The 14,728-nt window shown below is 41.5% G+C and overlaps 1 protein-coding gene across 10 annotated transcripts in view; it reads left to right on the top strand.

The window, feature by feature from the left end:
• The window catches only part of NAV3 (neuron navigator 3), a 430,222-nt gene that overhangs the window by 265,241 nt on the left and 150,253 nt on the right, over positions 1-14,728 (top strand). For all 10 annotated transcript variants that reach the window (XM_080971313.1, XM_080971308.1, XM_080971315.1 and 7 more), the window contains 2 exons: positions 359-476; positions 1,090-1,142. In XM_080971313.1, coding sequence (XP_080827439.1) covers positions 359-476; positions 1,090-1,142 — 171 coding nt within the window. The remainder of the gene's footprint in view (positions 1-358; positions 477-1,089; positions 1,143-14,728) is intronic.

Here is a 14,728-nt window from a genome sequence, read left to right as displayed (position 1 = left end):
ACCACAGTGCTTAAAACAGCACCACTCAGCATAGTTTTCATTCTAAGTATATTTAAGTGAATCACATCAGACTACGAGTAAATTTTGACATAAGTTTCCTTGGCATTCCTAAAGGGGCTTTTGCTTGGTCACAGTGACTGTGGCATTTTATTGTGCAATAAAATGATTCATTCATGGTTAAAAAAAAATGGCACGGGGACAGTATTTTTTTAAAGGTTTTAAAGGTTGTTTTTTTCTTCTGACTCCTTAAACTGGAATGTACTTTAGAGCTCTGCTCATCTGTAAGCCAACATTTGTCTTAAGAATTTTTATTGTCTCTCTTTCTCTCCCCATTTCCCCCACTCCCTCTATTCTGCAGATATACACTGACTGGGCAAATCACTATCTAGCAAAATCTGGCCACAAGCGGCTGATCAAGGACTTGCAACAGGACATTGCCGATGGAGTTCTGCTAGCAGAAATCATCCAGATCATTGGTAAGATCTGTGCTCTGAGCCACAGCATGATCTGACTTCTGGCTTAGGAAGGAAAAGGCAATAGAAGTAGAGCCAGCTTAACTGTAAGATGGGTACCAAATAGAGAGCCGTGACTTGGCCTCCAATTTCTCCCAGATTTTATATATATGTGTATGTGTGTGTGTGTGATAGATATGTTTGTGTCTGCTCCACCATTCTTTTAAGGGCCAGAAAACTGTTTCACACACTTGGCATTGTTTAAAATGAATGCTTCATTAAGCCATATGTCTCCAATGTGTGCATTTTATTAGCTGGAGTGGTTTATACTTTCTGAGATGCCTTGAAACTGTATCCTGATCCCACAAAGACAATTGTGGACGATTTCATGTCAGCAGTCATTTGGCAGGGGCTGGAGAATTGGTAGCAACCTCCTTTTGCACTTCCCCTTTGCAAGATTTGTGCATGGGGAAGGAACTGCTGTTAACAAGGCAGATTGTTACTGTGTAGGGTTTCAGTGTGCTTAGAGCAAAGTTCAGGATCTACAAAATTCTTGTACGTCTGTTTACTTTCTTCTTTGTGGTCACATAGTTTACTCTGACTTTTTTTTAAAAAAACCCTCACTGTTTTCCCTCAGCAAATGAAAAGGTTGAAGATATCAATGGCTGTCCTCGAAGCCAGTCTCAAATGGTAAGAATAAACCAGATTTTTGTGTTATGATGTAACATCTGAGCTTTACTGGATTGTGTACTACTGGCTATTCATTTTGCTCTATGTTGATTATGCTATGCATATTTCCTTTGGCTTTTTGAAAACATAGTCTTGGTTTGTTATCTTTGGATAGAAGCAAGTTCAGGGTATAAGGGAGCTGAAAAACACCATTAGCATTGACTATTAGATTAATTATGAATGTATTTATTTCAACTTATTTCTATGTTACTCAGATTTATATGGATAATTTCAATTCCAAAGCTGCTTTAAAGACAGAAAAAAGCAGAACCAATTTTGAGTGGAGTCTTTGTGTCTGGACTACTGGTTTGAAATAAGGCGTTTGCCAACTCTTAATGAATATAAATAGCCTCTCTGCTTGTCCACAATGAAGTCCAGTTAAATCGTCTGAGAAGTATCTCTTGAGACATGTGTAACCTTCTGCTGGAAGAGGCTGAGCTAAAACCAGCAAGTACTTGAAAGTCAGGATATATCCCAAGCAATTAGTTTCCCATCCAGAAGTGGGACTTAAATTTTGTACTCTTTATTGATTAGCAGTGTCTGTGGCTATAAAGAGAATTCATTGTAGAATGTTGTGGAAATAACACATGGAATCTCCCTTTCCCCAGATCTCTCAGTTAATTTTCTCCCCACTTGGTTGTTTTTTTAATGACATTTGTAGACTCCTATAGGATTGTTCTAATTGCTTAGCGGCATAATGACACTGTATGTTTTAGCTGCTAATCATATCTCTGCTAGATAGTTGAGAGGAGGCTGCTAACATTCAGTGTGACTCAGGAAGCTGCAGATGCTAAAATTAACTCTTCATTGACAAGCTGCTTGCTGGGGCAAAACTAAGCAGCAGGTGTTGATCATCTTTGAGAGAAAGACGGCTAATTCAAGTTGAGCTAATAACTTTTGTGTGTTTCTGCCAGTATGCCCATTAAGAAACAAAAACAAATAGTGAAACGATAAATTCAGGATCTTATTACATAAACATTGCAGTTAAGTTCACTCCTATATGGCACCAGGCATCTTACATTAAAATTAAGAAATGCCTAGGAAATAGTGATACGGGGCAGTAAGGAAGGGGGCAAGAAGGAAGACCATAATTTTCTAATTCCTGTACATGTCTGCTCAGAAGTCAGCTCCACTGAGTTCAGTGGGACATTCCCAGGCCAGTGTGTATAAGATTGCAGCCTAAGAGTAATCTGACCTATTCCAGGCAGCTCTTAGGGGCATAAGCCAGTGTGAGTATTGGTTGGTTCAGATTACTACTTCCACATAGTTTCACATGATATCTTGCTTATGTGACATCCCTGTGGTCCCAGAGCTTCCAAGTGACAAAAATGATCTCTGGATGGGTCAACGCCTCCGTCCAAGGAGTGCAAGACTCTTTCTAGACAAGCTGCTAAATAGCCATTTGGCTTTACATGGGGCTGCTCTTTAAGAGGGTTTCGAAGCTGCAACTAGGGCAGAATGCAGCAGTGAGCCTGCTTCTGGATGTACAGTCTTAAAAGACCTTTATTGGTTGCCAAATCACTACTAAGTGGAAATTAAGGTGTTAACACTGACATATAATTCTTTAAATGGCTTGGATCCCAGGTATCTGAACCCCTCCTTCCACGTTGAACCTGTTTGGGTGATAAGATCTGCAGGATAAGATCTCATGCATCATCTGTGGTTTGATGATGCATGAAAGGGCCTTCTCTGTGTTGACCCCCAGCTTGTGAAATGACATTCTTCTCATCATGCACCTTACACGATCACTGAGTGCTTTTTTAAACAACTGGTCAATACAGGCCTTTGTTCAAGTGAGTGTCTTCTCTTCTCCTGCATTGCTCTTCTGTACTCTTCTGCTTTGTTAAGTTTGTTACTAGTCAGTTTTGTGGGTTTTAAAAAAATATTTTTAAATGATGATTTATACCTGTTTTAACTGTGATATTTTTGTAACCTGTCATAGAACTCTTTGGTGAAAGGAAGGCAATAAATAAATGACTAGGTGTCCCCCCCCCCCCCAAGCATATTGCAACGAGCAAATCTGCCTCTAGGATGAAGAACCTTGTGGGGAAATAAGAGAACCCCTGTGAGGCTCCTACATATAAAATAACTATGTCCATTATTTTCCCTTCTTCCCACCTCACCACTCTGTCTTGGATTTCCATATGGTGAGACAACCATGGAGACCCAGGTTCTGATTCCCAGTCATCTGTGAATCTCACTGAGTGATTATGGTCTTGTTGTGGTCTCTCAAGCCTACCTCACAGGGTGGTTATGATGTGAAGATAAAGGGTGTGTGAGAGAGACAGGGAGAACTATCTTAAAATGAAAAGAAACAGCTAAAAGAGATGTTGTGAAAATGGGCAGCTTTCAATTATTTCCATATTGACTAAGCAAACACACCTTCTTATCGTGACAAAGAAACAACATGACTTTGTATGATAATATTTTAATGCTTTTTAACGGTTCCTCACAGAGTTGGCAAGAAGGGTAAAGGACCTTTGATTTTTGCCTAGACATGTGCAACTGTGAACGCAACATGGACAAAGTCAACATATAAAGTAAACATGGCCTAGAGAGATCAACAAAGTCATGCTTAATTTCAGGGAATTTCCCCCAACAAGAGGGAACTGGTTAAAGGGAAGCTGAAGGAGAGAAAGGGCATTCAGATCCTTTGGTAAAGCTTGTATGCAGTTTCAAATGGAAGTACCTTAGATCAAATATTTGAGACAATGATCAGGGAGAACAGGGCCAGATGTGTAGTATGGTCCAACTTGCCCTGATCCTGCAAGCTGCATCTGCTGCTACCTTCTGTCCTTGTCCCTGCAATGTTCCTCAGAGCAGGATAAAGGCAAAAGCGGTTCTGCTCTCCCAGTCCTAGTGTCAGACCTTGGTATCTCAGATTTCAGTGGTGTCCTGTGCAACCCCCAAAACCAGCACACTTCACCTCTGGCCTTCCATTGGATGTCATAGCCGTGGTGCCTGCTGCAGCGCCCCAGAAGCTCTGCTCTCCTACATCCACCTTTGCCAGTTCCTGGGAAAGTGCAACTCCCACAGTGAAGGGAGCCCCCAGGAGCCTTCCCTCTCTGTGAGACTCATGCACAGAACATCCTTTTTCTGCTGGGGAATGGACTGGGGCAACAAATTCCAGCATCCTCAGTGTGCTTATGTCACATGGTTCCCGATGAAGCGGAGGCTCACTAAGGGCCTTCTCCTTTGGTGGGAATAGCATGTGCAGCATCATTTTCATGTTGGGGATGCTGGGACTTGGAGTTGCAGTTGAATCCTCTCCAGTTGGATGATACCTGAAAGCTACAATCTCCCTCTCTCTTTCTCTCTCTCTTTGCCTGACTAAAGGTAAGCTTTTTTCTCCCCTATCCCGAATGGAAAGGAGGATGCATAAATGGTGGTTTCAGGTATATTGTTGTTGTTGTTTGTTTTTATTAAGTTTAAAGAATCTCAGGGTGGCAAATACATATTTTTAAAGAAAATAAATACAGTTTTCAGAAAGCCGACTTTTATTGAACAGTTAAAAAATTGGAAAAGCATTCACCGCTAATACTTTCAAGATTGCCAGGAACAGTGCCTTTCAACCATCAAGTCTGGATAAAGAGGAATGTTATTAAATGAACAACAATAATGGGGGAGGCAGATTCACCTCACCAGCGAAGGCCAACCCACAAACAGAACTACTAGTGAAAAGATCCTGTTATGGATCAGTGCCAACAGGGCAGTGGCCAATGCTGACACAACCAACAGGGCAGGGGTGCCAATTTGAATTGTATAGTGGGGAGGGAGAGATAATACCAGCCCCACACAATTGATCACAAGATATGGCATGCACACACCACTTGAATGACAATGGCCACCAACTTTGTGGGAGCTGGCCCCTTCAGATATTTTGCTGGGAGAGGCAAACTCCTTGGAGTTTGCTCCTATGCAGCAGGGCTTCTCCTGCCAATTATAAGGCATGAAGCGGTTTCTTAAGCACTTTTGAGGAATTTGTCTGTAGAATTATAGAATTGTAGAGTTGGAAGGGACCATAAATAATAATAATAATAATAATAATAATAATAATAATAATAATTTATTATTTGTACCCCGCCCATCTGGCTGGGTTTCCCCAGCCACTCTGGGTGGCTTACACAGAGACCAAAAATACACTAAAATGTCACACATTAAAAACTTCCCTGAACAGGGCTGCCTTAAGATGTCTTCTGAATGTCAGGTAGTTGTTTATCGCTTTGACATCTGATGGGAGGGCGTTCCACAGGGCGGGCACCACCACCGAGAAGGCCCTCTGTCTGGTTCCCTGTAGCCTTGCTTCTCGCAATGAGGGAACCGCCAGGAGGCCCTCGGCGCTGGACCTCAGTGTCCGGGCAGAACAATGGGGGTGGAGACGCTCCTTCAGTTATACTGGGCCGAGGGCTTTAAAGGTCAAGACCAACACTTTGAATTGTGCTCGGAAACGTACTGGGAGCCAATGTAGGTCTTTCAAGACCGGTGTTATGTGGTCTCGGTGGCTGCCCCCAGTCACCTAGTCATCTAGTCTAACCCCCTGCAATGCAGGAATCTCAACCAAAGCATCCATGACAGGTGGCTTGCAATGTGTCTTTTAACCTTGTCCCCTTTTCAGAGCAGCACTTGTTGATTCCTTCACTCTTATCTCAGAAAGGCTTTCTCAGCTCTGGAAATGGTTCACAAAAGAAAAGCAGCTAAAACGATATTGGGCTTAGGACAGAAGGATGAAGCTTATATGGCTTTTAGTTTATTAAGAAAGACCTTTGAGAGGATCATGAAACTGGCTTATAACATGATGAGTGGGGGGGGGGGAGAAGGATTTTTCTTCATTGTACTAAAACCAGGATACCCAATGAAATTGATTGTATGTTTGTTCTGAATCTGGACAGACAAAAAGAAATTACTATTTCACACAGTGCATAGTTAGCTTATGGAATTCACTGCCATAGAATGTGATGGTGGCTTAAAAATATTAGACCTATTTTTATTTTTATTTTATAAAGCAAGGGCTTAACCAGTATAGTTAGTGGGTTGCCACTTTAAAAACTTTTTAAATACTTTGTAGAACTCAGTAATCTTTGGAGAACAAGTTTGTTTGCTTTTTCAGACCTTCCTGTAAAAGAAAGAAAAGAAAGCATCTATTCCGGGCTGTATATGTAAAAGAAAGAGAACTCCAAGGATGTTATCTATGATTCTGGGCCTCTCCAGACTGCAGGTGTATTCTGCAATATGTCCTTGATACAGTGCATTAGTGGTAGACTCTGGTTCTACAATGCTTCTCCAGTGCTATAACATTGTTGCAGTCCAGAACAATTTTGGTATTAAAAATTAAGGGATTTCAGTAGGAAGTGATGGGATATGCACTGATTTGAAATGAAGCAGTATGACTACCCCAACATTTTGCAGGCACAAAGAGTATTGAAAGCTGGATTGCATGTGACTGCCCTAATAGCAAAATGAGCACAAATCATAATGAATGTGCAATAAAAAGGATGTCTGGAAGGGTAGCCTGTAGCCTGTCCCTATAGGCTGCAATTCCATACCCACCACCCAGAGGTATGTGAGCTCAATTTAACGTAATAGGACTTATTTCTCAACAGCAGGTGTTGGAGAAGCTTTTTCAGCCCAAGAGCTGGATCCACAACTTACCTGTGCCCCATTTTTGATTGGTGGGTGGGATACTCACCTGTCAATCATGAGCAGGCACAGGCTTATGTCCAATCTTAGTACTGTAGTCCCACAGCACTGAATCTGGAGATAAGCCTCTGATTGCTCTAAAATACAGTAGACATAGGTTTATCTCGTCTTAGCACTGTGGGGTCCTAGTGCTAAGATCAGAGATTAAAAGCTGTTGGCTTTTATCACCACAGAATAAGTCAGCAGACATACCAGGATGGTAAAAGGTAGCATGCCCCAAAAGTGATTAATACTGTGACCACCCATGAAAGTGAACGATCTTCTCTTTAAGTTTGGCCCAGTTAAATTTTAATGGGAAATTGTTTTGATTTAATAGCTTTCAGGCAATGGGTTTGGAGGAGTGGGGGAGAAATGAGAAAACAACAATGTATAGAGCAATTTAATATGCAACATTACTTTTAAATTCTTTATTTTTTTAATGGCAGTAATTAGAATCTTAGTTTTCTGTGAAATATTTCAAAATCTGGAAATTGTTAAAAGTTCTAGCGAAGCCTCTAGGCAGCCAGTCTGCTTCTTATTAAAGGGATGTTGTCAAGGCTAGAAGTTAGGTTAGTCATAGTTGTACAACTTTGTTTTTAAAAGGAAATGTTTAGCTTCAGATTAGTCAAATCTTCAAAGCCCTGCAGATTAAATGTGAAATGACCAAATCTATAAATATCCTTATGATATTGACGGTGCCTTTCTGAAGAGTGCTAATTTATACCAACAAAGAAAGAAATTCTGAAGATTAAAAGGCCTATTTTCCCTCATGGCAGGCAGGAGAGAAGCCCAAGGCATTTGCTGCATGGGTTAGAGAACAAGATGGCTCCCCTCAAATTTCATGAACAAAAGCCAACAGGACTGGCATTTAAATCTTTCTTTAAAACTGGTGACGGGACATAATATTCCACTGTATCTGAGAACAGCAGGCTAGCTTAGGTGGTACCAGATAGACCACACAGGCAGCGCTCTCCTCATTTTGTTGGCATCTGTCTTTCTCAGGAGACAATGGAGTGTACCTCTGGGGGTGAAGTCAAACTGCTAGAGAATCCCAGTGGCTGCTGTGGCTGCAGAGACTGGTAGCTCATTACTGCTGCCTACTGTGGTGTTTTTGCTGTGGTGTTTTTGCATCAAAGTGACCTCTCTGGGGCACAAGCCTGGGCAGTGTGTATGGACGTCCTGGGATGCCCAGATGACAAGACCCCATCCCTGGCGTCACTGATGTGGTTCAAAGGAAAGCAGAGCAATACGTTTGGCACCAACTTGGCTGCAGGAGTTGCCGGAAGGAAGCGTACAAGGCACCATCCAACCATCTTAGGGACTCTACTCCAGATTTGTGTAGAGTTTACTCCTTAGCCTTTTCGTCTTCCTAAGGTATCCCACAAGGCAGCAAAGGATCTGGGTTGAGTGCACTGGCAACCAATTAGTTTCTGGGCCCAAATCAAAGTGCTGGTTTTGACCTATAAAGGCTTAAATGGCGTAGGACTGCTGTACCTCAAGGACTGCCTCTTGCCATATAAACCGACCCAAGAGATCTGGAGGGTGACAATATGAGAATGGGCCTTTTCTGTGTTTGCTCCCCGTTTGTGGGATGCTCTCCTCAGGGAGCTTTGGCCGGTTCCTTCACTGCATATCTTTAGGTGAAGTATTTCTCTTTAACTGGGTGTTCAACTGATTAACATTACAGTGGTACCTCGGGTTACATATGCTTCAGGTTACATATGCTTCAGGTTACAGACTCCGCTAACCCAGAAATAGTACCTTGGGTTAAGAACTTTACTTCAGGATGAGAACAGAAATCATGCTCCGGCGCCGTGGCAGCCGCAGGAGGCCCTGTTAGCTAAAGTGGTGCTTCAGGTTAAGAACAGTTTCAGGTTAAGAATGGACCTCCGGAACGAATTAAGTCCTTAACCTGAGGTACCACTGTATATGGCTTTTAAATGTGTGTGTGGAAGTGCGGGGTTATTGGTTTGTTTTTGCTTTATCATGTATATTTTGTATTCTCCTTTTGTATTTTTATGTTGTGAACTGCCTTGGCGTCTTTAGATAAAGGGCAGTATACAAATGTAATAAATATTAATAATATAATTTACGTACATTGCTAGTGAATTGGGCCTGTATTGGTTGCATTACATTGCATTGTGTTGTCGGTAATATGATTTAGTAAAATTGGCATGCCTTGTAACAAAAATACAGCAAACTATTCACAATTACAGTTTGGTTTCTGAATGTGTTTATCTGAGCACAAAAGTATGCTATAATCAAACTCTGTTAGTTGGCCTTGTAAACATACCAAGACAGTAGTTGACTCTAAGAAATATTCTAGGCACACCTGTTTGTTGCAGGAATGATTAAATTTCTTTCAGGGTAACAGAAGGATTAGAAAAATATGTCGGATTCATCAAAGTCTATTTATATGATTGTTTGAAAGGAAACATTTTAGCATGCTAAAGATACAAAGAATGTGCAGAATGCTACCCACCACTTAAAATAACATCAATAGCAATATTATATAAACTCCCCCCCTTCAATGTGTATTATTAAACTGAAATTCAGAACCAATGTAAGCTGGACTTGGGATAAATGATACAATGATACGTCTCTATACAGCTATGAAACAAATAGCTACCGTATTCCCAAGGAACAGAAACAAGGGTCTTGATTTGACTTGCAATTTATCTGCCTAGGCCTGACTCACAAGAAACAAAATGCTTGAAGCAGCAGGCACCAAACAACTCAGGTTTATTCAAATAAGATATATTACTACATGAATGCTGACTTAAGCACTTCCACTTTCTCTGTTGGCAGTAGCAACAAACAGGAACACCCCACCATCAACAACATAGAAGAGAGAAGCTTAGACGCTAAGCAGTCGGCGGTTTGAATCCCCGCGACGGGGTGAGCTCCCGTTGCTCGGTCCCTGCTCCTGCCAACCTAGCAGTTCGAAAACACATCAAAGTGCAAGTAGATAAATAGGTACCGCTCTGGTGGGAAGGTAAACGGCTTTTCCGTGCGCTGCTCTGGTTCACCAGAAGCGGCTTAGTCATGCTGGCCACATGACCCGGAAGCTGTACGCCGGCTCCCTCAGCCAATAAAGCGAGATGAGAGCCGCAACCCCAGAGTCGGTCACGACTGGACCTAATGGTCAGGGGTCCCTTTACCTTTTAATGCATTCATGGCACAGCAATGTCCCATCATTCCACCCTCTCCTGCAGTTTCCTTTAGAGCACAGGCTTCTTAGTCAAAAGACCACTGTTTCAATTTCTGGAATCTCCAGGTAGGGCTGGGAAAGTCTTCAGTCTGAAATCCTGTCTGTGTAGAATGGGGTAGTCAACCTTTTTATACCTACCGCCCATTAATGCATCTTTCTTGATGGTAAAATTTCCTTACCACCCACCAGTGCTCGATAGAAGGAGGATTCAGCTTGTGATGTAGAAACCCCTACCACCCACCTAGAATCCTGAAATGCCCACTAGTGGGTGGTAGGAACCAGGCTGACAACCCCTGGTGTAGAATATCGAGCTAGATAAACCAATAGTCTGAATGAGTATAAAGCAGCTTCCCGTGCACCATATTGTGCTAACCTATTGTTCCAGCGGAAGTCAGTGCAAGGATTCCTGCTGGTGCAATGAGAATTCCCCCTCCTCCCCTTGCGTGCTCCCTGCTGTCCCCAGATTTGCTCTTTAGGATTGGGCGATTCCACTACCAGAAGAGATTTAGGGGATGATTGAGATTGTTGAACCACATTGTCTAATTGTGAGTTAGACTGAGATGAAAGTTCCAAAATTGGCCCCTAGTCTCACTCCCCCCCCCCTTTGCCACCATTGCTTATTTTTCAGTGGTGGTGTGTCAACCCCAGCAGCTGAAGATTGCAGTTTTTAAAACCACCAATATTAAATGTTTCTTTGTCCTTGGACATATAACTCCTCACTACCACCACCACCACCACCAACAACAACAACAACTAATAGCCTTGGGCTTTCCATCAAGTAGGGCATTCTAAGTTCTGTTAGCAAACTGTGACATTTCACAGCAGTATCTATTCATCTTTGCGGATGGCCTTGGGATAGCATTTAATCTCTTGTTCAGTATCATTTCCTCAAAAAAGCCTGCCCAGAAGGAGTTCTGCATACCTGGTGTTATTTGTTTCTAAGCAGAAATATTTCACCAACATAGCTGTCGTTTGTATACCTGCTTCCTTGTTACTTGGTCATGCTGAGTTTTAGGTTTATCTGCTGCAAATACTCAAAAATACTTAACCTTGTCTGGAAACCTGACTGACTTAGCAAACTTTATAAGCTGATAACATGCACCCAGGAGGTCTACATAACAATGGGGGGGGGGAATCTCGTTGATGTAGTGAGTGCTTAAGATGGTTGACTGCCTTGCTGATTTTCCTCCTAGGAAATTATAATTCTCTTCTGCATGTGTCTCACAGCTTCAGAAAGATATAAAGAGAAGCAGAAGACTGAAAAAGGTGAGGGAAAGGTGGGGGAATCACTTATATCCAAGGACAGAAAAGGTTACGCAAAGACAGGGGAAAGGTTTTTTGGTTAAGTCAGTATGCTGGAGGCAAATGGGGTATAATCAGTCAGGCATACACAAGGGCAAGAACCCCAAGGAGTGTAAGGGAAGATATTTAATTTCACAAAGGACTTTAAAACAGGAGCCAGGGATAATGGGAGTTCAGCAACATCTGAAGTGCCACAGTTTAGCAAACCCTGTTGTAAAATAGCCAGTCTGAACAACAGTCACTTAAGGACACGCACACTGTTAAGATCATATTCATGGAAGACAATCTTAATTGGGTACAAGTGATCTGAATGGTGGAAGGGCACCAGCAGTGGAAGGCCTCATTAGGGAAATGATTTCAGTTTAAGAACAGACTTCCGGAACAGATTAAGTTCATAAACCGAGGTACCACTGTACTTGAGTATTCAGTTCAATTCACACACCTAGAGATGGAGGAATAATGGCTGCCATATGACACACAAAGGGATTAAGCATCGCTTTCCACATTAGCATTATGAAATAATGGAGCTTCATAACATGTACAGTGGTACCTCGGGTTAAGAACTTAATTCGTTCTGGAGGTCCGTTCTTAACCTGAAACTGTTCTTAACCTGAAGCACCACTTTAGCTAATGGGGCCTCCTGCCGCCACTGTGCCGCCGCTGCACGATTTCTGTTCTCATCCTGAAGCAAAGTTCTTAACCTGAAGCACTATTTCTGGGTTAGCGGAGTCTGTAACCTGAAGCGTATGTAACCTGAAGCGTATGTAACCCGAGGTACCACTGTACTTCTGCCCTTTGGTACGATAGCTTGAATCCTAACTAGACTTACGCTTGCTGGAGTATCTCCCACCCCGATCCCCGGATGTTCACACTTGCAGAAGGAGGGGGGTTATTTTCATTGATTCCCTTTCCCCCAGCAGTCCCTTGTACGCTCTGAAAATGTGCTTCAAAGTGTTGGGGGCCTCTCCAGACCGGCATTAGATGTGACACAGGCCACCTCCTGTTGAGTCAAAATAGCCTCCTGTGTTTTGCCAGTGGCATTTTCTGTTGGATCTCAGCCCCAGACCTCAGGACTGTGAGCTAAGATTAGTCAAGAATCTCTTAAAAGTTGAATACGCAGAGAAACTGGAAAAGACAAGCAGGTAACAAAAGTGCATATGATCGATGGAAAGCCTTTATTTGTCTCTGTGAATATTTCATGTCAAATACCCTTCCTATCCAATTTGAGGATATTGTGCTTAGAATTCCCCAAGAAAAGACTGCACACTCCCCAAATGAGTTTAACAGACTCCATATCACAACTTCATAAATGAACGCTGATTTTTTAAAAAAGAAAAAGAAAGAAGAAGCATTATTGTAGGGTGGAAGTTGAGTGACTGTGTGTGTGTGTGTGTGTGTGTGTGTGTGTGTGTATATATATATATATATATATATATATATATGTCTTGTCCAGCATCCAAGCTCTTCATCAATCTTTGGGGCTTTTAAATCTACTTTTGGCAATGGATGCAAAAACACAGAAACATAACACATCTATCTTTTAATCGTTAATCGTTGTCACATTTCCTTAGAAGTGTCCCTCATTTCTTTAAATAAAATACTTCTCTAAGCGTGCTTAGGATTCTGGGCTCTCACCAGTATAATTTCTTTAGTAAAGGCTTGAGAATCTGGCAGATTGACATATTTATGGAACTGATTAATCTCAGGGAAAGGAAGGAATAATATATAGTTGTATTAGTCATCATTAATTATCCTGTGTACATGCTATAATTCATTATGTTTGGAAGCAGAGAAGGTGCAATCTGCCAGAGGAAGGAGATGAAAGCAACTCTTAGTAATACGAAAATCAATGATAAAGAATATACATTTTTAATATAAGCCAGTGGTGAGTTTCTATCCAACAACTGAATTATTCATGTAAATTTATTTACTTGCAGTTACTGGATAATGACATATGCTCAAACTAAATTTTGATTTGCAATTTTTCTTTTGTAAAATATTAAGATACTGTATGAAATACTCACCTTGTATTCCATTCAAGCACCTCAAAAGGGGGAAATTAACCTTTTGCTTCACAGGGATGAATTCGGAATGTGCATTGCTAATATTTTTACATAATGGGACAATCTGTAGGTAGTAAACAGCTTGTTGTCTTCCTAATTGCCTGTTGTCTTTCTAATTACCTATTGGTAGGTCGGTGGTTTGAATCCCCACAACAGGGGTGAGCTCCCGTTGCTCGGTCCCAGCTCCTGCCCACCTAGCAGTTCAAAAGCACATCAAGTGCAAGTAGATAAATAGGTACCACTCCGGCGGGAAGGTAAACAGTGTTTCTGTGCGCTGCAGCTTAGTCATGCTGGCCACATGACTCAGAAGCTGTCTGCAGACAAACGCCGGCTCCCTTGGCCTATAGAGTGAGATGAACACGTAACCCCAGAGTCATCCGTGACTGGACCTAACGGTCAGGGGTACCTTTACCTTTATGGTCAGATTCAATAAGGTTGCTGCATCTAATCTCTTCCAGCCATAGTCCTAACCCCTTGAACAACTATAACAATCTTCTATAGTTATACTACAACTATTAAGTTCTTTTTTAAAAGAAATAAATTGGGTCCCAAAAGAATATTAAACCTTCAATCTAGATTCCAAATTCCTTCATATTTCTCTAAAAGTTTTAGACACATGGCACCCTCAGCTCTCACTAGTGAACTTAGTAGGAAAGAGCTGTGATGAACATAGTACTCCTGTCTCTCATAACAGGTACTTAACTGTTTTGTGAGTCTCAACCCTATTTGCCTTTTAAAATTTCCATTGGGTACATTGGACTTGCCTTTCTTTTTTATATAGTTTTAGTTTCTTGCTTTAGTTACAGCCCTTTTTGAACTTTTCACACACATCTTTTATTCAGTACTTGTAAGATTTGTAGCTTTAATATTGCATATGCCACAATTCTCGTAATATTTGCTTTGCTCACAGCAGTTTATCACAGAATTCAGTGAGATTACAGAGGATGGATTGGCCGATCCCAGGATAGAGATGCACACACTAGGTACATTGTAGGACTGATTTATTTTTTTAAATGGAGCATATTTGTTGTTTTGTGTTATGTTGACACAGTGACTATCCTGCCTTATGTAAAACCCAACAATATAGACAAATATTACTAAGAAGTACTAGTAGGAAGTAAAACTGTACTGTATACTACATTAACCCTAAAATTTGCTCCTTTAGTAAACATTGATTTCAGAGACCCATTCTAGCTAGCTCTGATTGAAACAGTATGGAGAGCTTAGAAGCTGGATAAAGTCTATTCGAACTTCTGCAACTGCAAAATTTAAATTATTTTCATCTGCATGTAAGT

The sequence above is a fragment of the Podarcis pityusensis genome (genome assembly GCF_964106645.2).
Source record: "Podarcis pityusensis genome assembly, chromosome: 10".
NCBI classification, from domain to species: Eukaryota; Metazoa; Chordata; class Lepidosauria; order Squamata; family Lacertidae; genus Podarcis; species Podarcis pityusensis.
This window is presented reverse-complemented; position numbering and strand designations above follow the sequence as displayed.